The sequence below is a fragment of the Balearica regulorum genome, chromosome 5, assembly GCF_011004875.1.
Source record: "Balearica regulorum gibbericeps isolate bBalReg1 chromosome 5, bBalReg1.pri, whole genome shotgun sequence".
Classification (NCBI taxonomy): Eukaryota; Metazoa; Chordata; class Aves; order Gruiformes; family Gruidae; genus Balearica; species Balearica regulorum.
Genome location: NC_046188.1, coordinates 52,270,798 through 52,296,706, shown reverse-complemented (window position 1 = coordinate 52,296,706; position 25,909 = coordinate 52,270,798). Strand labels below are relative to the sequence as shown.

Below are 25,909 nucleotides of genomic sequence, written 5' to 3'. Positions count from 1 at the left end.
TAGATTACATACATCAGAACTGGAGGCGTGATTGCAGAGAACATGAGCATACCAAAGATAGCTTCAAGCTAGCTTGCACAAGGAGCACTAGAAAAACAGTGCCATGACTTAGCAGAGGCTACTAACCCAAATGGTCTTCTGGGTAACCAGTAACTCAAGTAATGGTTCGTGCTTCCACTAAAGATTGTGTCACATACACGCACTGCCAACAGCTAGCTGGTAGGGTTTACTTATTTCATACACTCTACTGACAGCAATGTAGACATCCATTTAGGATATAACCTGCCTTGGATGCTGCCTGCAACCCAGCACAGCTGGACACAGCTGCATGAATTGGAAGAGCATTTCCAATCCCCACAATGGGACAGACCACTGAGAGTGACTGTTCTGGACCACTTATTCTTTCACTCATGAATAGCACAACCTTCAATCTTATCAAAGGCATGTTCCTAAAAGATTATTTCTTTTTAAATAAGGCCTAAAATGATTGTGCTGATTAAGCCATTAGCATTTTTTCCCAAGGTTACTGCACTGAGACAATACTACCTAGTGTGCCATGAGTCCACAAATTTCAGTCTAACCCATGCTGCAAACCAGTCTTGCTTTGGCATAAAAAATGTGAGTAATTTTATGTCGATAAGAAAGCTTTCAGTAAAGAGGGACTATGTCTAGTACATAAATCTGCACGATTCTAGGATAATTTGCTGTGGAGTACACTGTGTTCCCTTTGATTTATTTCAGCACAGCAATCTTAAATGCATTTGACAAAGCACCATACCAGTTACATTTTTTTGTCTCTATCAAATATCCCAGCTAGCCTCTAAGTCAGGCAATTAAATAGATCATAGCTGCATCAAAGCTGATGATTAAAAATAATTGTTGTTATGTTTCCTATTCAGATATGTTATTAGTCAAAAACCGATACATTTTCATGTTGATATAGGCAAATCTCACTTGAACTATCTGATTGTCAATGGAAAAATGGAAATGTTGAAGTAAAAATTCAGAAGCTGGGACTTGTGAGTTTTACTCTCAGCTCTGATACCATTGCATAATAAATTCTGGCAGTGCCAAAAAAAAATATATACATATGTGGACTCTGAACCCAGGGTTTAGTGACAATGTGTATATCCAAGAAACTTTCATTCAGTTGTTAGATAGTCCTGAGCTGAAAACGCCTTTTAACACTTTCACATTCTCAGATTTCACCAATATGTATTTATTAAAAACCATTACTATTTTACTATAACATGAAAAAATGTAGTTAATGTGAGTGATGTATGGCCAACGTCTGAGACAAGAGGGATGAGATGAACTGCAAAAAAAGGTATCAGAATTAAAATACATGGGGAGGCCCCTGTGTTCAAAACTAACGTAATTGCAACTCCTTGTTGTGATTTGATTAATACACCTTATACTCTTTTGCTTCTCTGAGTACTGAATTCACCTAATGTTTTACACAAGCAACATGCATCATAAGAGCCTTTTCATGAAGTGGACATGAACTGGTTTTGGCAAGCGTAAGTTTTTTATAGAATATAGGCTTATTCTATTTTTCAAAGACACAGTATCTTGATGACTAAGCACAAAAGATACCGACTGCCACAGAGTGGGCTCTCCTGAAGCTGTTCCCTCATATCCCTACCCAAGGTATTTTAGGATGTATACCACAAATTTCCTGCCTCCAGCCCTTCAGGATCACGCCTGCTGCAGCACAGTCTCTGGAGTACGTAGAGAGCACACTACACAGTGCAACTTCACTCTTCTCAGCATTACAGGTGTCATACATACATTTCTAGGGGACAGAAAAGGACATGGGTATTAGTATGCCCAGCTCACAGAAGAAACAGGGAAAGATATAGCAATTCAAAAAATAGTCAACCAATATATTTTTGAAAAAGTATTATTACCAATGAAACTTAATTTGTAATATCTCGAAGAGAAAATGTATGCTAATGAAATACTGTGCAAATCTGAGAAATAGGAAATCAATTACAGTTATGTAACTGCAAAGACAGTATGTCTAACACTCATGAATAGATGAAAAATAAGAATGATAAGGGCATCTATATTTCATTAAAGCATTAAAGCACCAGCCTTCCATGAGGATGTACAATCTAGGACATGTCAAAATATATCATCTGAAAATACAGAACTGAAAACATTGCACAGCAATGACTGGCACTTGTGTACCTATCTAGTTTGTAGATAAGATGCACTCAGTTAAATGACAGGTGCATAACAGAAGATGCTTTAATAGAGAATCATATGTAATGTGATCTAAAGAACTAGTTAGGCAAGTATAAAGGGGACTTCAAGCTCAAATTCTTTTAATTGGGTAGCTGGACAGAAGAACCCAGATGCAGCCAGTCACTCAAGAGCAGTAGGGTCATACTGGATAGATGGTGACTTATCCTGCCATTACTGATGTAATGGAAAATGCTTCCATGAATCACGGTTTCAAATCTGATGAGATGAGCAGGAGTAACAGATATATCCATAAGAAAGTGGTTATTACTTTTCCTTAATTGAAAATTGCAAATTCCTATTCTACTTATAGTTAACATGAGTTCTCAAGCAGACATGTTTTCTGAGTGAAACCTGGGAGAGGTAAAGCATAACCCATATTTTTAAAGGTACCTGAAGACACGTTTAATTTTGGGCAAAATTTCAGGCTCGGGTACTTTCTCAGTAAGTTGTATCACATACACCCCCTACATTAATTTTCTGCATTTTTGCAGAAACTTCTTTACTATTCACATAAGTGTGGCAACTCTCTAGCTCAGCCAACTTCCTCAACAGCATTATAGAACTGTACACCAAGAGTACATATGGGCAGCTTTTTGCATTCCAGATACAAGGAGACTAACATGATTCCACAGTAATAAATGGGATATAAACGATGTAAATATAGTATATATTCTTCCCCTAGATGCAAATTTTAGGCCAAGTCAGAAGGAATCCATGGGCCTGAAACAACTCTCAGTTCAATTCCACACAGAAACACTCATCTGGCTTTTGAAAGAGTGAACAGTTTTCAAGAACAGTAAACCCTTTTTTTCCTATTTTGCTTCTGGATCATGCAACAAAACTGCCAGTGATTGCAATCACTTAATATTTTCAGGGCTGCAACCAAAAAGGCCCATTGTATCTTGCATAAACTATCATTTTGTTATTTTTCTCATCAGCATCAGTAAGCTTCTTTGCAAAGGGGCATTACCATAACCTGTTCCACTCCCCTAGGCCTGACTACCTTCATGGCAGATCAGTCTCTGGACTGTATTAAACCACCCATTTAGACCAGCATCTTACCTTGATGTACACAGAAGCGTCTACAACAGAATGGCAGGCAGCAAATGCACTGTTTGTATTGGACAGAAGAGCACACCAATGCTGGGCAAATTTTTCTGAAGTGGGAAAAAATATCATTGTCTATAGTGACTTAAACCACATTACTATCTGAATCAATATTCTTATCAGTGATCACAGAGAACTAGAATGTCCTGAAATGTTCAGGTAATGCCAGAAGGAAATATGGGGCATATCAAGGTGATTAGCATAGTTGGATGCAGCCATCTCCCTAAAAGAAAGGATTCACCTTCCAAGTATGAACATTATTACTGTGGCTGGATTTGCAGAACATCTGCAAAAATTCCCCATTTTCATCATTTTCCATCAAACTTTCCTATTCTTTACAGTCAGGCAATTCTCTACAGTCAATCAATAACATCAAGCATGTAATAATCAGTGAGCTGTGTGGCTACGAGCTGTAGATTTAATTACATGTGGCAATACCAAGGAAAGTACAGTCTGAATCCTACATATATATAAACCCAGTCCAAGTGAGAAACCAGACAGGGCACCTAGTACAGTACAATGCTTGCTGAAGTCAGTACTGTTGATAACTCATTCCTATTGACTTCAGCACAGCTGTAACAACCTAGATTGGATAAAGATCTTGCCCAAATATTGACAACCAAGTATTCTCTGCCTTAAGCCTAAATTGTTCTCATTGATGCTGTGTGTGCTTTTCAAGTCATTAGTGAAGGTGTTGGCTCTTTCTCCAGCAGTGCAATCTTCTGGTTTAAAAGCAAGGCTGTCACCTTAACGACCTGCAAAACCCAATGTGTTGTCTCTAGTAATAGCCTCAAAGACTATTTGATGTTTATGAGACTTCTAAAGCTTTTTTGGTTATCCATCATGTGAAAATTGTTTAGCACTGATAATGCAGGGATGAAAAGCCTGCTACCTTTATCCACACTGTTTGAACAAGGATCTTCAAAGCTGTCCTCAACATCAAAACAGCTGGCTCTAGTTTTCCATGAGTTACCAAAAGCAGAAGCTGAATCTTCCACAGCTCCAGTGACTGTTCTGAAGTCATCAGTCTGGATGTTATTGAAATTGCCACAAAGACCTTGTGAGGGTTGCAGGAAAGAAAAAGAAAACAAAACAAAAGGCAAAAGAAAAGAAATCACTACATGAGTGGAAAAAGGAATGGCTTCTAGATGAACACTCCTAGCTCTACAATAGACGTCGCCTGCCAGAAGCCCATTTTCCTTCAGAGACTTTGTGATGTTTCCATAAATCAGACAGGACACTGTCTTTAGACTGAAATTATTATTTTTCTGCATTACAGTAGCACTTAGTGGTAGCACAGAGATTGGAAGTTGCTTAAATGCGCTTCGGTAAACACTGGCAGAGAAGTGCCTTCCCCAAAGGCTAAGCAAAGGAAATCGCAAAAACAAAACAAAACGAGTTGGAGAGACAGGATGTAATCCCATTACACAGATAGGAAACAGAAGCACAAAAAGCTTCAAAAATGTAATCGGGAGATTCGTGGCAAAACCAAGAATGTAGTCTGCATCTCACAAGTCTCTGATGAAGGCCTGCTTTTATAGACAGAGTCTAAAAGACCTGCACGCACTAAACATTAGAGAGATTATCTAATTTTCTTCAGGAAATTGAAAGGTTTAGCCAAGCCTTTGTTTCAGGAAGGCTATAGATTTAACCAAGGGTTCTATATGAAAGAAAATAATTTGTTCACTTAAAGCGATAGACAAGCAGCTATAAGCAAACTGAAAGAGTATCATGTGTCCTACCAGATGTGCGATTCTGATAAGAATGATCGACTGTTATGGAGAGCTGCATTATAGGTTTCATTTGCACTCGCATCTGTACTCCAGTTGAGCTCAAGATTTTGATGAAAAATGTAGAGGGTCTGAAGATGGTGATGCCATCTAAAGAGGAAAAAAAGAAAGAAAAAAAAAAAAGTATGCATCTGCAAATCTTTATGAAGCTGAGTAAACAGGATCTTCTGATTACTAGTGCATCCAGTGTAACACAGGAATTCCTGGGGAGTCCCAGACCTGGTATCCACCTAAGTCAAATGACCTAACAATGGGCAGGATCACGTTTTTTATGATCGATGTAGGCTAGCCTAGGGAAGATGTGAAGAAGGACATTTACCTTTGCTCACTGGCAACTTCACAATGAAATTGTTCATGTAGATATTGCCACAGGAACATATTTTTATAGTCTGCAGGGGAAAAGAAAAAATAAAAAGCCCACAGTAGTGAATGCACATGACATGAGACGGACAGCAGCAACCTGACAAGCTTCACTAAGCATTAAGAAGTAGTGTCTTAAAAACATTATTACTTCTGGAGTCAGTGTAACTCAGTGTCTGGATGCCATACAGTAGCATAGAGCAATTCGCTAGGCCGTAACAAAAAATGAAAAACCCTCTCCATAAGCAACAGCTTTGATTGAGTGCTCTCACATACCTAAGAGGTTAGTTATCTTTTTGAGAACCATTATGTGTAGGTTTGGATCCATCTCACTGGAAACGAAACATACCCAGAATGAGAGCTATCTGACTCAAACACCCTCAGCAGTCAATGGAGGGAGACCATCTTTTCTCCTGGCCCCTCCAGGAGAACACCTCATACCTTAGGTGGGCTGACTTGTCCTTTGGAGATCCCAATCTTCATTTATTTATTATAGAAGGAGGTTAGGATGTTGTATCTCCTAACAAGGTTAGGACTGCACCAGTTAAATACCAGGTGGACAGAATTAATCTGTATAACTTTAGGAGTGCATAAATACCAGCTCTAACTCAGCTTCCATTGAATTCAGTTTGAATAATGGCATAATCTTCAGTAGGAGAAGCCTCAAGCCTTCATGTGGAAAATTCTGCTGCTTCATTCATTGCATTAGGAAAAACCTCAGGACTCAGAACTGTTGTAAAAAGGGGATCTTTTCTTGCAGAAATCACAATCTTTCAAAAAGAAACAAGTGAAAACGTTTGAAGTCATGAAAAAGAGGGAAAGATGACAAAGATAATTTTTAGCCATCACCTCTAAAGAAAATGAAAAAGCCAGAATCCAAAAGAACTTGAAAGGAAATAATTCTTGTAGAACAAACCCAATAAACACATGCACCACATCATCTGCTGGTATTAATCTTGCAGACACAGGACTGCAACAGACCAAAGTAAGTCCACAGTGTTGGAGAAATCCCACCTTTGAACCTAAATAAAAGTGACATATATTATGTGTCACTAACTAAAGCAAGTTACTTACAGTTCTTCCTAGTGTGACTAATACATTCTTTAAGCATGTCATTGTCTTTGATGTCCCACACTGGATGATCTCTCCAATCACCACAAATGTGTCATCAGTATTCTGAAAAGATGGGAGAAAAGGGATGTGCAGACATTGTTAGCGTGTTACAGGAAGGGAGCTAGAAGGAAAATAAGGTGTCTCTGAAAGGCTAAAAATGGAATAATGAAAGAATTGGGGCATTTAATCTCTAACTGCAAACTGTTTTATTTCATTGCCAAAATCAATAATGTTCACTGCCTTTCCTCTGCATTCTGTTTCCTTGCTATCAACCTGTGTATCATGTATTTGCAGACAGCCACATGGAATTCAATTATTTTGCAGGAATTTTTGCTCATCTATTTCCTTTTGATAGTCATACATGAAGAAAGCTTCAGAAGAAATGCTTAAATCTATACTAATACATCCAATAAGAAAATTAATTATTAAAAATAAAGATGTAAAACTATGTTGATGCTGCAAAACTTTGATGCTAAGAATCAAGTAATTGACTTGTAATCCATTGCAAATGGGAAAATTTATGGGGTTTAAGACTGAGCATGTGTGGAAGTGTTTTGCTGGATTTTTTAAATTTTAATTAAAATTTAATTTAATTAAATTACTTAATTTAATTAAATTAAGTCATATAAAGCTCCAGCACAGCCTCATGCGACTCAAGAGATTTAGGAGTGAAATGGGAGATTGTTCATACCTTAGCTAAGACATAATGGCAGTTGCCATGAAAATTGAATCTCTTATTATCAAATGTTGTTACATGGAATCCTCCATCTATATTGCAACTTCCAGAACAGGGCAGAGAGATACAGTTCCAGTGGCCTCCTTTGCAAGTACTGTACAAAACCCAAAAAGGAGTAGTTAGAATAAACATAGCTTTAAAGGAGAAAAGGTAAGATAACATCTGTATCTGAATCTGCACGGATAACATCCTCTTCGTCTTTTTAGGCTGCTTATTAAATGCTTGTGGGAAGAAGACTTTGTGTGAGACCCTTAAAGTGTGGAGATTGAATGCCTCTCAATGAAAGAGTTAACTGCACTGTGCTTTGACCTAGCTCCTTCAGAGACACACTGAGTTGGTCAAGCAAGAAATGTTTTTCAGGGCCTAAATTGTTTACATGATTTTGTAAAGAAAGAAAGAACCTCTTCGAGCAGGATCTTACAACATTTTACGCTACTGATGCAACTGTTCAGCAAGTTGCTGATGCAACATTTCAGCAACTAATTGTGGAGAACCTGAGATAATGAGAAGCTACAATTCTTAGAGCTCTTGTGCACACAAGAAGAGAACAGTCCAGCCCATTAGCTCAGGCTTTGTGAGGAATGAGGATGTGACTAGATGGGAACCAACCAGAGACCATCAAGTTCAGTTTCACAGAACTGCAGGTTTTGAGGAGTATTTCCTCAAAGTGCAGGAAATATTCAGTCCAAAGGGGGTTGCAGAACATCTGGCCTACCCTACCATGCACCACAGCGTATTTCATTTCTCCCTATAGTAAAGGTATAGGCCAATGGTCAAGAAATGATGCTGTGTGACAGGAGCTCAAATAACACATACGACTGTTCATTCAGTAGATGGATATCAGAATAAGAAATAAAACTGTTTTGAGAATCATATCCCTGAGTTCTTATCACCTTTCACTAGTGTAGAGTGGAGATGGGTTCAAGCTACAGGGTTTTTTCTAAATCAAATCATTCTCAAGGATCAGGACTTTTGAGATCCAGGCCTTGAAACAGCCTTTTGTAGATCTAAAGGTGGTGGAATGTAACTCATTAACATGGTATGACTCCTTGCCTCACTTTAGTGGCCAGTGCCTCTGAGCTAATCAGCGAAGAGTCTAATTTTTCTGCATTCTGAAATCTTGAGCTCAATTTTTGCTGGCAGTTCCAAGTGAGGGTGGTAACTATGTGAGGTTGAGGACTACCTCTAAGTTTTCCTGTACTGTTGAAATTCAGACTGAGGTTTTGCATTACTATTCAAGACAAATGCTAGGAAGGGGGGGGGGAAGATAAAAGAACAGAATGCAATTCATCAATGTTCTGAAATAAATGCATCTGCTTTGTTAGTGCATTAAAATTCACAACAGTACCAGTTTTGGCAGGGAGTGGAGTAAGTCCCTCCAGATGAGTAGACTCTGCCTTGAAACATACAGGGACAGCTCTCTCTGGGGATGCATTTTTTGCCACTGAGGTCATCAAGGATAGTTCCTGTTCAGACACATTGGCTAGTTAATATTCCTTTGGTAAGTCTGGGAAACACCGTCAAGGAAGATTAGAGAAAGGAAAAAACTCTGGAGCATTCAGTATTTCTGTAAATGAATGGGATGTTTTAAGGAAAATACCACACCAGGCCCTTTCAGGTATTGATGGATGGGAAACATTTCATACTAGAGCTCAAATGAAAGCAATGCAAACCCCAAAGTGTATCTCTGGATGTTACTGGAATTTGTTGCTGTGAGCAGGATTGTCAAGTGCCAGATTGCAAGGATGTGCGCCAATTTCCATCCATTTCTAATAGTGAATCTAACAGAAATCAGACCCTCATCTTACCCTCTACTTCATGTGCAAACTTACACATGCACATACCTGGCAATGCATTTATATTATGTGTGACTTAAGCTACAGCAAGATCTAGCCTCGTAACAGGGAGGCACCTCATCAGACATCTTCACCTGCATTCTTACTGTATAGAGAACACCTCTTTCCAGATCTGTACCATTTTTTTCTGTCTAGTCCTTAGAAATCTTTCCCTCCCCTCCTCCAGTGTCAAGACATCTTTAGAGATCTGGTTCTTCCAAGACGAAAGTTGTTAAATTATGCTAGAAGAAACAGTTTATTCATTGGTTTTAGTATAAAATGTTAAAGGAAAAAATTGCCACTACTTGAAAGGGAACAACATCCCTCTTTGTCCCTTGTTATGTGTGACCCATTGGAAGAAGCAAACTGCCTTACCAAGAGGACAGAAACAGCCATCTGTACATGGGGCTTTACAAATCTTGCTCCTTTCTGGGTCAGCGCATGTGTCAGCACAGGAGTTTCCACATTCCATGTACTCCATGTTGTTTGGGCATTCCTGATCTGTAAGACCAAATGAAAATGGGGTATGTTGATGATGTATTTATAAGAGCTCTCAAATCATTGTATCACTACCCAACTCCTTCTTCCTCCTTTCCCTCATATCTTGTTTGCAAAACTTTCTATCCAGATATGTCATGTTTGTCTAACCTCTAAAGGAACTTTTTATGGTCACTTTTACTTCATCTTTGGAGAAAACAGTAATGCTGGGAAATATGAGTTTTTCCACATTATTTTACTAGCTCAAGGTTGACTGAAGTCATGATACAAGCAAAGGACACTGAAATTATTTATGGAGTCATAATAGTTTATTTTTGCCTGAAGCATCAGTCATTCTGGCACTAATTTTCTAACCCAATTCACACCAGCAGTTTGGGAGAACTACCTGTAGCCTTCCCCCTGGATTTACAGTGATTTCCTGCTTGGTAACTGTGACTACTGGGTATGAAAGCACAGGATAAGCTAAGGACAAACGCATTAGACTTCTCAGGGACTTCTTCTGACTAGACTTCAACATTTAAAATGAGGCTATTTATGAGTTAATTATGCATGTTAAAATTCAAAAAAGAACTGGAGAAAACTTAGCCATAAGGAGGAGGTGGACAAAATTAAGATATATTTCTAATTTAAGGAGAAAAATTAAGTTAAATTTGTAGAACCTTTTCAATTAGCAATACTTCTGTCAAAGTATTTCTACAGATTGATTCACAGTAGTTAACGGAGCTCCTGGCTTTGCTCTGCTGGGATCAGAGCACATGCATATATGTCTAACCTGAAAGAAACCTCCAGAGCAATAGTTACTTACAGCAAAGTTCTTTGGTTCTCCATTCCCCAGGGTCTCCCTTCCTGAGGACACAATCTCGAGAGTACTGGTTTAAAGTGCTGCATATGCAGCTGGAAACCAAATCAGAGTGAGAAGAATTAACTGCACAGTGGCACATATCTTCAGTGCAGGTCTCTACGTAGTCATCAAAAGCAACCACTTTGGGGCAGTTTCCAAAACGGGACATAAGTTTCTTGCACCTTTTTTTCTGTGAAAAAGAAGAAAATCAATACTTGACATTTTACCAACTTTCAGTTTTGTGGATGTGCAGCCCAATTTTTGATGACAAAAGTCCAGGGTCTGTGATAATTCGGGTTGGAAGGGACCTCGGGATATTATCCAGTCTAACTTTCTGTTATGAGGTCCTTTTTCATGGACTGGAAGCTGTCATTCAATTGTTCATTTTCCCCACTATCTATTTCTTTAACATTGTAATAGGATATTCTTTCAGCTATAAGAAATTTACTCAGATTCATGGGTAGACTTCTGAAAAACTCCGTTCAGTGCATGCACTGTAGTTAACACTTGTTTCAACACAGTCTCCAGGGCTGTCATTCAGGAGGGTTTATAATTCTTGGCCACATATACTTACATATTTATTGCATCTATCGTCTTCCCTCCTAGGATGTCTTCCTGTGTGGTCACCTGGACTCACATCAGCACACTTTTCTGATGGATCCTCTACTTTGTGGAAGTTCCCAAACTGCCTCGGATGCATTTTATACCCTGCAAAATCCCCAGACACATCTGAGTAACTGCCTGCAATTCTTTAGATCAATTAATGGATTATAAAGATGCACTTAATCTTTGGGGTCTGTGGCAGTATGCTCTTCACCAAATGCCCAAATTTAACCACAGTATCCATATTATAGGGGATGACAGCCTGATACAACTTCTGTTGAGCTAGAGCCAGGAATCTGGCACACTTGTATCAAGGCCTGCTGTCAGCCTGGGTACCTATTATCACATGAGATTCTTGACCTTTCTATTGCACCTCGTCACTTTCAAAGACTTCAGTTCATTATGGGTGCTCTTGATCTTACAGAGTTTTGTATTTGCATGTGTAATGGTCATAGATTTCAGTTTGCCTTCTACTATCACAACCTAAAGTACAGCCTTAGGTGCATATGTTTGTAATCATCTAGAAATCTACTACTTTTTACAGGCTAGAGACATGGGAAGAGAGAGCAGGAGGAAGAGAGGCACATAATACACATATGTATCCATTATACTAGCTAGATGGGTGGTTTTCCCAAAGCGTTACCAGAAACTTCATCCTGGATGTGGGAAATATTTCTGAAAAATTTGAAATTTATATTTTTTTATGGAGAGTATGCATAAATCACCATTCTCTGATTTTTTTTTTAAATAAAGGTTAATAGGTTTCTGACCAGGTCTATTCTCCTATACTGTCTCAGTACCTTAACTAGGTGCAGGCCTGAGAGAATATTTCCACAAAAGCCTTATTTTTCAGGTGCTTTACCACTACCTTTTCTGGAAACAGAAGCCCTTCTAAAACCCTGAGCTCTTGGAGCCATGTGATTTGCCAAGGATCTCAACTGACATTAAAGAACATAAAGAATAAAGTTTCAAGAAGAGCTGCTCCATGCAGAAATGGGATTTTTCTTCCTGATAATTTTTTTCCTCAAGAGAAAAAGAGTCTGAAAGTGAGAAGAAATTTTGGACCTTTACATGCAGTGTGTCTTAGCATGGGCAGGCAGACTGACTGCTGCCTGCTCTGCCCAGGGAGAAGGATGTGTTCAGAGCAGAAAGGAGGGATACGGGAGGCCACCTGGTCCCCGAGTGTGAGAATCTGTTATCTGTGCTGCCAGATGCATAAAAGAAGAACCTGTTTTTCTTACAGCAATGCATCTCAGTAGAAAACAGTTTCTTCAGAAAAAATTGGAGCCATCTTTAGTTTTTACCTATTGCATTTGTGAAGTAAAGGGCATCATGACTGAGATGCACCCAAAAAGCTTAATATGAAATATGAAAATCAACCCCAGATCTATCACTACAAGTGGTATTTTTAATCAAATCTCAGGATTCTTTCTGAATGGGTGTGGTAGATGACAATATTTTTCTGGTGACTTAAGAAGCCCAGGTATTACGTGAAGAGATGATGCTGTAACTTTTACTTCAGCCCTGCAGTTAATACCCCAGTAGGCAGGTTTCTTTCTGCTCATACAACTTGCTGCAGGATTGTAGCCTCAACTGTTTGCTGTGTTGGCCTCTTTCCACTTCAGTGCAATATCTGAAGGTGTCAGTGGATGGCACCACGGCTTCTGCAAAGATTCTTAGTGAAATCTCTCTAGCTCAGTGATGATGCTTTTATTTCATTACAGAGGCAAAAATAATCACACTTGATACCCAACTGTAAAATGATGAAAATGGAAGGACAGAAAATGCACTCGTGCCTAATTTGAGACTACAAGTTCCTGAAAATTTGCTACTATCAGTGGGAAACCTGGCAACGTTGCTGCATGATAACTAGGCAATCAATTCATTTGAGTCAAAGAGGTTTGAGACTCTTACAACTTTGCAAACAGCAGAGGAACCCAAATCATCCCAGAACCTCTTAAAATACATCTCCTGTATATAGAAATGTTCACGTATTTCAGAGTGCCTGTCAGGAAATCTGATACCCTGCTTAGAGGAAATACATTAAGTTTTGTGTCATATATTAACAGTTCTGTTCTATGTGGAATATGCTGTATTCATGGCCTACCATCCAGAATCAAATCATTCTTCTCATTGCCATCATAGTTCCCACACAGACCACATATTTTCTCTTTATATGTTTCTTCCAGGTCCAGCTACAAAACAAAAGCAAAGAGGAAACTCAGAGTTCAAAAGGTTTTCCCCCCATCAGCAGCACTTTACAAAGTGCTTCACAATAGAAAAGCACAGTAGCAGAAATGCTCACTACCAATTTGTAGCAGTGTCCTTTTCCATTACAACCTGCCATAAAACTCACCTGCAGACAGGCTGAATTTAAATGGGAAGATAATCCTCTAGCAATTGTCATTCCTACCTTCAAAACAGCTAACTGAAGCATGCTGAATACTAGACTAAAACTTGGACCAGTGGCTCCCAGCATAGAGACACTGGTATACAGACATGTGGTACCTCTTGGAAGGTTCCACAGCTTCACTCTGGGCAGGTCAGGTAACTGTGCTCTGATGCTGGATGCTGTGAAGGAACAGCTTCTGGTCAGCTTTTAGCCATATCTAAGGCTTTTTCTAGTATACATAGGCTAAATAGAAAACTTAACAGCATTTCTAGGGGTGGGTCTGTCCAGCACAACTTGTTCTGCCTGTACTTGGGGGCAATAAAGAGCCAAGTTAGCACGCTATTGCCTTGCTAGGCAGAACTATTGCACCTAATCACTCCTACATGCTTGGAGGGTAGTACTGGCATCATTTAGGCCCACCAAAAAAAGGCAATGCTTTACATACAAGTGTGTCACCCTAAAATTGTATCCATTCTACAGGTGGTGTTTGTAATACTTTAGGTGTTAATAAGTACAGGGGAAGAGGGGGGAGCAAATACTTCATTAGATTTGAATTTGAATACCACTTGATTGCTTCCTGATTTTTGTTTCTATTCACCTTCTGCCCTCTCTCTGTCTCTCTGAACTGCAAAACATGACATACAACGTTCATTTATTTAATCTCAGTTCTGATTGGGGGTGGGTGGGAGTGGGGGGGTGGGGCAGTAAGTGTTCACACCCAAAAGTGTAAATACACTGTTGCAGAAGAGGGTATTTCGGGGTGGATGTATAGAGGGGAACTCCTGTATAGCAAGGCTTTGGAATCAGAGATGCCAAGGTCTGAACTGGCCACACAGATTAGTTTCCCACACAAGATGTGCATCGAGACAGAGCATAACTAACAAGTCAGAGCTGGAGGGACTAGCTGTGCTGCTGCCAGTGCCCCATGGAGGAAGCAGACAGCTACAGAGCTGCTATCTCCATGGTTAACAGTGGCACCTTTTGTCATATAAAATTAGTTGGTAAAATTAGTTTGGAATGCCTGGGGGTTGTGACTCCATGTCCCTGCCCCATGAAACCATTACCTAGTTTGGTATGTCCCTATCAGTGATACCTTCTGCCCTTCCTCCCCGCCCCCCCCCCCCCCCCCCCCCCCCCCCCCCCCGTCTCTTATGTCAACATGGTGCCTGCATCCAGCTCTGCTTTTCATCATTGATGAGGTTCACCAAGAGAAAAACAACTAACTGGCTGTTCATACTAGGAGAGTATCAGCCCAGTTCCACTTGAGTGTCAGGCCCAGCTTGGAAGTGACTTGGAAGTAAGCACAGGTGTCCTCAATCAGGATGCTCTTCAAGCTGAAGGGCATGGGGATCCTGGAAATTGGAGGGAACAAAAAAGATTGCATTGAAAAAAAGACTGATTAAATCCTCTCAGAGATATAGGAAGAAAAACTAGAGTAAAAAAGAGCTAAATAAGCCATGGGGACATTATTTTCAAGGTCAGCTCCACATAATGCATTATATTCAGGCATGATCACCTTGTCCAGTGATCTTAGGCATGTGACCTTTTACCAACCTTAATCTGTAAGACAATGTATTTTGGTCATGAGTGTGTTAATACTACATTAGCCACTTGACTGATACCAGTGCAACTCTGCTTATAGGGTTAGTAACACAGAAATAATGTTTTGAGAAAAAAAATACAAAGTTTCTACAAAATCAAAACCTTCTATGAATAAAGTGTTGGTTTTATCTCCTTCTTTCACTCTCAAATCAAAGCAACCTATACCTTCTTTTTCTGTAACATACACATTGCCTTTTGCTTAACATGTTGGTGTTGATGCCTGGGAGATGTGGTTTATGTGCTTCTTGCCTCCTCCACCACTATGGGGTGGACTCTTTGCAATACCCCATTCAAAGTGCTATGAACATATCATAGACAGCCATTTGCACTTCTGTGGAATAAGATCTCTTTCTAGACAGACCACCTGTTGCTAATATATAGCAATAAAACTGCTGCACAAGAAAACAACAGTATGGTCTTTACTCACTTGTTCCCGTTCACTGTGATGCCTGTCTCCTTCACCTCCAAGATCACTCCATCAATGGTGACAGTGAAATAGATCAGGAAGCTATTCTTGTCACTGCGCCTGATTTGGATGTTAAAGTCCTGGTAGCTGTCATTACAGTGCGAAGCGAAGACGTATGTGCAGGTTCCAGGAAAAGTGAATTTAACATGGTCAAATGTATGAAAGTGGAAATTGCCCCAGGTGGCACATTCACTCCTACTGACAGTAGAGACCTGGACTAAAGACAGAGTCATAGGAGGGGAGCTTAGAAAATCACCCCACATGAGGTGCTTGCTTTTTTTTTTTTTTTTTAAAAAAACATTAATGGAGAGATTTTCAAAGGTAAAAATGTTAACCCTTGGAAGATACTAGATTGTGGGAAGGAGCTTCATCTCACTGAACTTTTGAAGTCCATGCCAGAAACATCTCCAATGTGAACAGATGAGCCCAGGATCCTTTGAAGTTAACATTGAGAACCAGAAGAGGCTCAGCTTCCCTAGCTTACATATCTACCTGGAAAGATGCTCCAAGACTGCATGTGTCTCTCCATTGCCTATAAAGATTGCTGAGGGGTGCCAACATAGATGGCACCCCTCAGCATTTACACTGTAGATACATTTACACTGTAGATATCTAAAGTGAAGTGAGGGGAATCCCATTCTGGCTGCCTAAATCTCATTTCTACATTTGAAATCCTGCTTTGGTCCAAAGTCTTGAAATGAGTCCCTTCCAGGAGATATCACAAGTGGCATGACTCTTCAGCAAAATGGCAGCTTCTGATCTCACCAGTTGAGGCTGCCACCAGCTTCAGCAGTCAGCACAGAGCTACTTGTTTTTCATCCCAACCAAACTCATGTCTTGGACCTCTGAGTTGTACCTCTTTCGAAGGTATTGATACATACTTTAAGTGCATATAAGACATCATTTCAGAAAGTAGTTTTCATACTACCAAGCCACACAAAGTCAGTATGAATCACCTTGAATTAAATAAGATATGCTTGCTACAAAATGCTTTTAGCATTTCTTCTAGGCCCATCTGAAAGAATGACAAATGAAATTGGGCAAATTGTGTTGTTTATGTAGCACATTTAGGAAAATCAACATAGCAACATGCATCACAGATCAAATAAAATATGATCATTAATATACTTAGTGAATTCTAAAACATTATGAAATACTCCTAAGAACCAGCAAGGGAACACTGAAAAATTCAGATCTTGATGTTAGAATTGTGGAACACAAACTGAACTGCCAAGTCAGTCCTTACAGAAACAGCTTTTTAAAGGGACTGTGATTTGCCATAGGTGTTTACAGCACTAAAGTGGAGTAGGGTAATTCAGCACTTAGAAAAGTGAATAATGAAGGTAAATGAGAAAGTTTGGCTATTCTTGGAAGTGGAGTTTCTAGAATTACTAAGACAGCAATAACTGTCACATCAATTGTTTGTGTATTAAGAAACTGGGAAAAGTGTAGGACATTTAAAACCAAACCAGGAGGTAACAGTGCAGCAGACCACAAAAAATGTGATTACTCCTAATGCAGTATTTCATACTGGTCAATCAAGCCTAGCAGGCATTATGGTAACACCAATTTTTAATGATGCAAACTGCATCCAGAGAGTCTCCTCTGTAAAATTAGTTACTTATGACATAAAACAGTTGATAAACTACCTAGTAGTGAAAGAAAAAAGTAAAATATTAAAATGGTTGACATAAAAGATGAAAATGTAGAACGTTAAACGGTATCTGGCATACCTGCAGCTCTTACATGGAATATGTTACACATTTTCATTTGACAACTCTAGTTGTCACCTATGGAGAGCAATACGTGAACAAATAATCTGAGAATTAGATTTTTTTCTTACCTATCTGAACTGGTTCTTTGCCCTTGCAACAACTCCAAATTAGGCAGAAGATCCAAAATGACCTCCATTTATTTATTTCCATCTTGCCATGAAGCGGTAACTTGAAAATCCTTCCAGGGGAGTGTTTTTTTCTTGGCTTATAGGCAGATTTTTATAGTCCAGGAATTTGGCGTGAGAACAAAACATTGATGGCAGGATCCCTGAAAGGTGGAGCTTCATTCAATTTTCTTTCAGTGGTTCATGTTTCGCACCCAGCAACCTCCTGTCTTTCAGACAACACAGGTATCCAGTTCTCTCTTGCTTCATGTGGAGACAGAGAGCTGTCCATTTCTTATTTCCTGTCTTCAGTATAGGTCCCCCCACCCCTTGCCCCTACAGTGTTGCTTTTTCTTTGGTAACAATAGTTTTTCTTTTTCATAAGATCTGATGAGTAACAAGCAACCATTGCCCTCTTTCTGAGCTTTTCTCTGGCTTGCACGTAAGTACAGTCCCCCAGCTCCAGAAAAAGTGTTTGTTGCCTCTACTAGCTTGATGGTGGCTTCTAAATGTAAGAGCAAAAAATATTGTAAGGTCAGATATAATGTACGTTTTATGTAGAGCAAAAACTTTTGGCAGGAGGGCAATGTCCTTTAAGAAGTGTATCCAAAATATCTTAATAAAAAGGCCAGAGATTTACTGCTTCAACAAACCAGGAATGACATTAGTCCACAAAGTGCAAATTTCTCATCTCTACTGCACAAATGGGATTTAATTGCACCAGTCAGACATGGGAAGTTAATTTATTCTTTAAGCACACAGAGGTGGTGGTTTCTCCAAGCAGTAAAAGGGAGCAGTGCCCAAGTCCCACCAAAATGTAGACTACAATTAATTTCTTCACCTCCTAAATTGCACTGCTGCAGAAGGGTTCCTTGGTGCTATCAATCAGAGTGCTTTAATATCCTATCACATACCCATAAAAAATCTAGAGAGCTCAGTCATGAGCTGATCTACATTCCACTGTAGGACAGTTCTTAGGTACCCTGTCACAGATGATTGATGTCAGTAAATTTAGGGTTGCTTTTAAAGATTTATGTGCTCTGTTGGCACAAGCTGACCTAGCATTGCTTCACCTTATCTGTACCATGGGAGAACCACCTCTGACACAGAGGAAGCCTCTCACCTAGTAGCAGCAAATCAAACACAGGTAACAGACATTCCCACACTTTCAACTGCTCCATACCCCTTTGGGAATACATTAATGCCAGAATGATTGCCAGTAGTAAGTGGGCACAAACACAGGTTAAAGTGGACTTAGGTTTCACCCCTGTTGCAAGTCCTCAGGTCAAGTCTGTTTATGCACTCACGTAGGGGAATATGCATGCCCTTTTATCTGGCTGGCAGACAGTAAGATGGTCCTTGAGAACTGCATCTTGCTCACTGCTTTACCAAGCTTTCCGGCATTTACAAAGTTCAGTATCCTAACACTGGCCCACTGCTTCTTTCAGGTGTTCCCCCTACACAGTTATGAGCCACTCACTAAGTCGCTTACAGAATTGCAGGTGCAAATGTCTGCCAGATGAAGATTTGCTGCTGCTGTCACTCCTAAGGAAATCCTGCACTAGCAGGCGAGAGCATTGTGCAGTACATGAAACATGAGTTCATGTTACCCCTTTCCCACTGTCCGTGCCCCATTAATTCCATTGTGAGTTGCACTTGAGGCAGGGCACTACTGGAAGGTAAAGTCTGTTCTTGAAACCCTGCCATTTTGGCTGGAATACAGAACTAACAGACTTTATGGCACCAGTGATGGAAGTAATAGGTTTCTGCTGCTTTTCCTTTTAATCACAACGCATCTTCCCTGCTGATCTCCACCTAAATAGTTATGAAGTAAACCAGCAGAATGTCTAGTAGATAAACTGAACCACGAGAATATGACATTGTAGGTATGAGGATGATCTGAAATCAAATACAGTGCAATAGTAACATTCAAATATAGCAGATTCCAATGGTAACTTTCAAATTGAGTTCTTGTTCAGGCCAGAGAACAGTACTAATGGCAGGTGAGGGGAAGGGCTATGAAGCCCAGGAGAAAAAGCACATAGGTCAGTAGACCACAGCCATTGACAAAGAAAGCCTAGCTGAGGATAAAGATGGAAAGCTGAAACCTATTAATTTTCCCAAATCAGTGTGTCAAAATCCAAATGCAGAACCCTGCTGAAATGAGTCCTTTTTTTTTTTTTTAAATCATGGCCCTCTTTTTTCCCATTCCCACCCAGTCAATCAAGGCACCTATATCATTCACATTGGTATGAGAGAAGAAAGAAGAATAGGACTATAGGAGATTTCTGACCCTAGGGAAAAAATCTCTTTATTCCCATCAGGCAGTGCAAAAGCAGCAGGAACCACATATGAACTACTTGCCAAAGATACCCTTCATCTTGGAGTAATCCTTAGATGACAAAGACATGGTGAAGCTGGCTACTGCAACTCCCAACCCTTTGTCTTCTACATGTGGGTGGTGCAGGGGCATGCCAGGGTGGGCAGGAGGGATGAGCTAAGGCATGAATTCCCGCTGCAAGACCCACTTAGGTCTTAGGCGCCTGGGAAGAACATGAACAGCACATGTTAAAACTGTGTCTCAGGAACAGATAGAATAAAACAAATAATTTATTTAACCACCATCCACTTATGCTCCACTCAGCAGAGAAAGTAGTATCAGTCACCTGGGATCCTCCCCTGAGACAAGAAAGAGCACTCCTCTAGCTACTCAGAGAAACAGGAAACCCAGTCCTCTTGCTCTGTACCTAGCCATTTTCTTACCTCTGCTTGTCTGCTCTCTCATTTTTGCCATTCCTTTGCCATTTCTTGGGGAGCAGAGTTCCTGCCAGTGACTAACCAGAACTGCTGCTTCGGCTTCTCCGCAGACAGTGCTGGCTACACTCCTTAGAAAGAACTGGATGCTTCAATCCCCTGCAATGATTTCAGGGCTACTGACAGAGAAAGGATATTTGCATTCAAATGAAGTTTTTATATTCAAGTGTGGCAACACTGAGGTTTTCAGAAGAGATACGTGGTAGCTTTTCAGAAGGAAATTTAGACTGACAGGGAGCTTGTGAATATGTTGATCACTTACAACTGAATCATTCCTATTGCAAGCACGCAAGTTATAACTATTCCCCCTGCAGTGACATATTGGGATTAATAACTCTTCCCTTTATTGGGCCCTGTAGCATAAGAAGCCTTCACTCTGCTGCAGCTGTACTAGCAAAAAGAACAATTCCTTCTGGCCCCTTTACAGCCCATTTCATGGATCATTTGCTATTAAAGGTTATGTGATTTTAGTAAATACAATAGGTAAATATTAACTCAGCTTCTTTATCGCCACTGACTCACTGGAGATAAACCATCATGAAGCTAATATAATACACCAGTAACTCAGATCTCATATTTTTTGATACAAACTTGGGAAAGAAGCACTCGAACTGGGGGCATCTGGTGGTTTAATGCCATTCATAGCCAGCTACCATACTGAAGCCTGGTAGCTGCATATGTATCATTCCCTTCTGTCAAAAGGTGATCCCATACATGCTGTAAAGCATTAAGGCTACCAAAACTTTTGTAACACACCATTCAAGTGGTGGTGGGGTTCAGCCTGGAACCCATATTCCAGTTCATTTCAGGCAAAGCTGATACTGCTTCTTAAAATGTGAATCCACTATAAAATCATGTTTTACAAGCACTGCCTAGATAATAATGTTAGAGAAATGCTGTATACTTAATTGACAAGGTAATGTTAGCTAGGAAAACAATTAATTTGGATTTGATGTCAAGCCTTCTTGTGCCAATAATCCGCATGATAAAAACATCTGAAGTGAATTTGGCAAAATATTTTACATCACTGATGGTTACAACACTACTTCACACATTCTAAATTGCCAGAAGAATTCAAGAATAACATGGATTATATTTTTATCCTTGGTATAATCCTAAATTTCCCATTTTAGGAAATTCACATCAAAGATTTATTTGATCCATCAGGTTTGCATCAACCACACAGTTTGAAATAGCTGGCAGTAAGTATAAGGTGATCTGTAACAGGCAGAGGAATAGATCTCTGTCATTAATTGCTGATTAAAGAAGAATACCTTCAGTATTTTAATTTTGATAGGCGATGGTTGGGTGTTTTCTTCCATTTTGCCTTAGAATGAACATAAAGTTCCCTAACCTCTCATCTTGCCATAGGGTTCCTTGACTTTTCCTGAAGTAATCAAGGGCATTAGTTACTCCTGTTTGCAAGGAATCAGTTCAACTCTCTTTTCTGGTTTTTGTTGTTTGGTGGTTTGGTTTTTGGTGGGGTTTTTGTGTGTGTGTGTGTTTTGTTTTTTGTTTTTGTTTTTTTTTTTTTAAGATGTAGATCTTTCAAAATACACGTACAAGAAGTAATGACATGGCTGATTGGTGTTTGTGCACACAGGTCTCATTGACCTATTGGCACTTCCTTACATAAAGACTCCCTACATAGAAAGCCATCTCATCAGGAGGTTGGGCTATTGACCTTTTTCTACTTGAAAGATCTTTCTTTAAACAACCTTCCTGGTTGAAAATATGCAGTAGCAGAACAAAGGGAACCCCAGACCCCATGTGGGGAAGGATATGAATATTCTGCTTTTAGAATTACAGCTTTATGGGTTTCAGGTTAGAGCAGATTCCACCCTTTTATTTAAAAGCAATTTCTCATTTCATGGATGCCAAGACAATCCAGAAAAGGCTACTGCATTCTTAATACTGAAGTCTGTACAACTCTGAAATTACATGAAATTCCATACCATGTCCACCATGAATGAAAGCTACTGCAAGCCAAAAGAAAGGCAGAGAGATGGGCAGAGATCAGGTTGAGGTGAGAAGCTAAGCAACCTTGGCTTGTTTTTTTTTTTTTTTTCCTGCATTGGACTTACATTATGTCAGTATTTAGAACCTGATCTAAAATTCTGTCTGAGCATTCCCACTGGACTCATGAGATTGTGATCCAACATGAACTGTGATATTTTGCAGGAAGCAGCTAACTTTTCTATGTCATTCAAGTTTCAGAGCTTGCCATGCCTTGAACACTGTAGCCACTAAAACCAAAGCAGTTTTGTAGGTGGCTGAATACCAAATTTCTTCTAAATTGAAATTACTATGCAGAAAGAGGAAAAACAAGACAAATGGGGCCACAGTCTTTCCCCAGGCTTCTGCTTAGCATGTTGCAGATGTTAGAATTAGCCACCCAATAGCTAGCTGCCCTTAGCGTGCTGTGTTTAGCTCAAGCTCCCTGTGTTAAGAAGAATAATGAGCATACAGCTCCCATAGATGCTGCAAACAATGTTCAAGAGGTGCTCAGCTACACTAGTCCAAAGGGACAGGCTATTGAAATTTCACTGCTGTGTCAGGTCACAGGCACTGTGTAAAGCCACGTTCCTTGATCACAGTTCCTGTTGCCTTTTGTTACTGCTTAAAAGAGAGCTGCATGAAGCAAAGGCGCTCCTTCTCAGCCCCAGCTCTACCATGCTTCCTCTCTACTTCATTTCTGCCAAATAGGGTAGTTGTATGTATGTCGCTTCACTTAGTACCCAAGATTTCTTCTCCAGTTACAACTCCCCACATACACGCTAATCTTTACACAATTTGAAAATCTGTGATGCTTCTCTTATCGTTAGGTCAGACTGAGATAAATGGCCTTGGTATGGTCAGGCAGTAGCTGATTCTATGTGCAAAGATTAGCATTTGTGTGACTAACTGAATAGGGTCTCATGACTAGTCCTTCTGTTTAGCCTTCAAAGCAAATGAGAAAGTTTTCACCTGCCAAATATATTGTATAATATGACCAGGAACACATTTCCAGAGTGATTCTTACAAGCTACTCTTTGTAAGAGTAATTGCTTATCACTGGAAGATCCATGATTTCCTGGAACTAAGGAAGCTCAATGGCAGTTGGGAGCACTCATTTCTTTGTCAAATGTGGAGAGAAGGGTAGCCAAAAGCATAGGAAAAGTGACAGAAAGTGTTTTCTGTCTTTAAACCACTCTGCAACAGAAAGACATTCTGATATGGAAGTTGTTGCACTGAAGCAATATCAAAAATACATTATGAGTTCTACTATGTTTGGTGAGTTTTCTCGAAGTCTTGGAATAAGGAAAAAAAGTGGTTTTCACTGTTCTAGAGAAAGTTTGTGAAAGGAATTTAAGCATTTTACATATGAATGCTGAAAAATTGGAACATTAAAGGAAGTCCAGATTAAAGATATCAGATTTTAAAAGGGTGATGCTGAAAAAAAAAAAAAAAAACTTACAGGATTTTCTACAGTAGTGATGGGAATATGGCTTACATAACTTGGTTGGAAGTTAGTCTAGGAGGCTGCCAGTTAAGAACACAGTTATTTGTGGTAGCCTGCAAAGACTGAGTTAATTTAGGAAATTTGGTCTAGGAAGAGGACTGCTTAACTTGAAGAACTTGTTCTGCCTTAAAATACCCCTACCTTTCAAAGCTTCTGCTGGGAGATGAAATTTCAGAAATTGTATATCGATGTTACAGTTATTTAAATGTATTTTAGTTTTTGTGGGACCTAAAGTTCACAAGAGTTTTCTTTCCTATAATCTTAGAGTTTGTAAGTCTATTTCTGCCTATTTTCCCAGTATCTGAGTTTGCTTTGCTACACAAGTTCAAACAGTGTATAATAAGCACAGTAACTACATGATTATTTACTTAGGTCTTTGCCTTTGCTGAAGTCCTTTCATTGGGGCTTATGTGCAGAGTTGCATATGCGTAGTTCAGTGAAATGTGGTTTAGCAAAGTACAGTCCAACAGTAAACATACTGAAAATTTTATCTTACTCTTTCTCTCCTACAGCACAAAATGATAACGTCATAATACATAGTTACATCACTAAACAAGGCAGTTATTAGATCAGAAATCCCTACCTTCTATTATTTTGGGGATGGTTCTTCTTGGTTTGCATGTGGCTTTTTTTTTCCCCCTTCTGCATCCCATCTGCCTCACCTCAGATAGCAGCAGTAATTTTTCTATATTGCTAACAAGCATTTTCCTTTCTGCTCCTGGCGTTCTCAAAATAGTTGTTCAGTAATGGTTCATAAAACAACTATGCTCACTTTATCAGCAAATCTGAGAACTTTTTAACTCCAGATGAAAGTTCTCACTGTATTACTGCAGAGTCATATGAACAACATTGAGTTTCCAGTGCATCTCCAGGTAATTAGGAAGAAATTGTCTGAGCTTCAAACTATCTCGGAGCAGACTACAACTGGGAATGAAACCCATGTACTTCCACAGATAAGGTACACACCACAATCACCTTGCTTCCAGGGAAGCTTGTAACCCAGTGTAAGGAAGGCTCAGGGTGCATCTAAGGGAGTACTTGTGTGTATACCCCTCAAATGGCCCACAATGCAACAGGACAATTAGCCTTTTCTTTTTGCTTGTTAGAGTGCGCAAGTGTGTCAAGAGCTGCACTGGAGGCCCTCAGCTGCAGTGGTCTTTACTCATGTGGCAACAGCACCCTCCCTGAGCTGCAGCCAATGCACTCGGGTTTGCTCCAGCATTTGGCAGTGGTGTCCTACAGCTAGCTCTATGCTGTGAGGATCATCCTGTAAGACTGCAGCTGTCTGGGAAGGATTTGCTTGAGCTTCCAGCTGCCTTGAGGAAGCCTGCACCTGAGGCAAAGACTCAAAATCACAACCTCTGGCAACCAAGGCAATAATCATGCTTCAAGTAAATCCCAGTTCTGGCCTGTACTTTGGAATTTCAGCCTGCCCATATCTGCCCTTCCTTCCCTTAGGGAAATCAGCAATAATGCCATGATTTTTGTTTTGTTTTGTTCACCAGAATGTCCAAGCAGGTTCAAGCACTTCTTTGAGGACCTCAGGGACATGTTCAAACCCCATGCTTAGAGGAACTCTGCTCATCTCTTGCTTAGCGACAACATGACAAAGTGAAGCCAAACCATGCAGCAAAAGCAAGGACCCTGGCTTTTGGTGCTTTCAAAGCCTGTCTGGCTAGAAGTCCCACTTGCCTCCCAAGAAGGCTTCCTCCTTTTTCAAGGCAAAACTAAAACTGCTGAGTAACTGGAGATGAAGAAAAAAACCAAACTAAAAAGAAACCCTTTGCCACCAATGAAAGTGGGAGGCTAGACAGAAAGTCTAAGAGGGGCTGGACACAGGACTCGGGCATGAAGACAGGACAGTGTTTTAGCCACTCTGCCACACAGCTGAACTCTGCTGGGGGTCTTGCTACTGCTCCCTTCTTGCTAGAGTCCAGAAGACAAGGAAATTCCTAGAGAATGGTGTCGTTCTTGAGGACAGAGTCAAGCCCATTCCCTTCCAGCACCAATGCTTTTTATGAAGCTGTCAGTGCCCTTTTCAGTAGGTCCTGTCTGAGAGACAATGGGATCAGAAGGTTCTACCATCTCCTGTGAGCCCCGAAAGAGCTGACATTGCCTTGT

At 40.0% G+C, this 25,909-nt stretch overlaps 1 protein-coding gene across 4 annotated transcripts in view; it reads right to left on the bottom strand.

The window, feature by feature from the left end:
• The window catches only part of LOC104638815 (mucin-5B), a 51,357-nt gene extending 26,902 nt beyond the window's left edge, over positions 1–24,455 (bottom strand). For 2 of the 4 annotated variants that reach the window (XM_075754894.1, XM_075754896.1), the window contains exons 1-16: positions 20,236–20,380; positions 17,437–17,636; positions 15,555–15,810; positions 14,763–14,877; positions 13,241–13,328; positions 11,105–11,238; positions 10,495–10,720; positions 9,567–9,692; positions 8,705–8,822; positions 7,312–7,450; positions 6,582–6,683; positions 5,467–5,536; positions 5,100–5,237; positions 4,250–4,414; positions 3,313–3,407; positions 1,669–1,795 (exon numbers count right to left, since the gene is read on the bottom strand). In XM_075754894.1, the coding sequence (XP_075611009.1) occupies positions 1,669–1,795; positions 3,313–3,407; positions 4,250–4,414; positions 5,100–5,237; positions 5,467–5,536; positions 6,582–6,683; positions 7,312–7,450; positions 8,705–8,822; positions 9,567–9,692; positions 10,495–10,720; positions 11,105–11,238; positions 13,241–13,328; positions 14,763–14,877; positions 15,555–15,810; positions 17,437–17,518 (1,981 nt within the window). In that variant the 5' untranslated portion in view covers positions 17,519–17,636; positions 20,236–20,380. Of the gene's footprint in view, positions 1–1,668; positions 1,796–3,312; positions 3,408–4,249; positions 4,415–5,099; positions 5,238–5,466; positions 5,537–6,581; positions 6,684–7,311; positions 7,451–8,704; positions 8,823–9,566; positions 9,693–10,494; positions 10,721–11,104; positions 11,239–13,240; positions 13,329–14,762; positions 14,878–15,554; positions 15,811–17,436; positions 17,637–20,235; positions 20,381–24,371 lie in introns of those variants that run through there. The other 2 variants (XM_075754895.1, XM_075754897.1) reach the window with 2 other exon arrangements.
• Between the last annotated feature and the right edge of the window lie 1,454 nt (positions 24,456–25,909).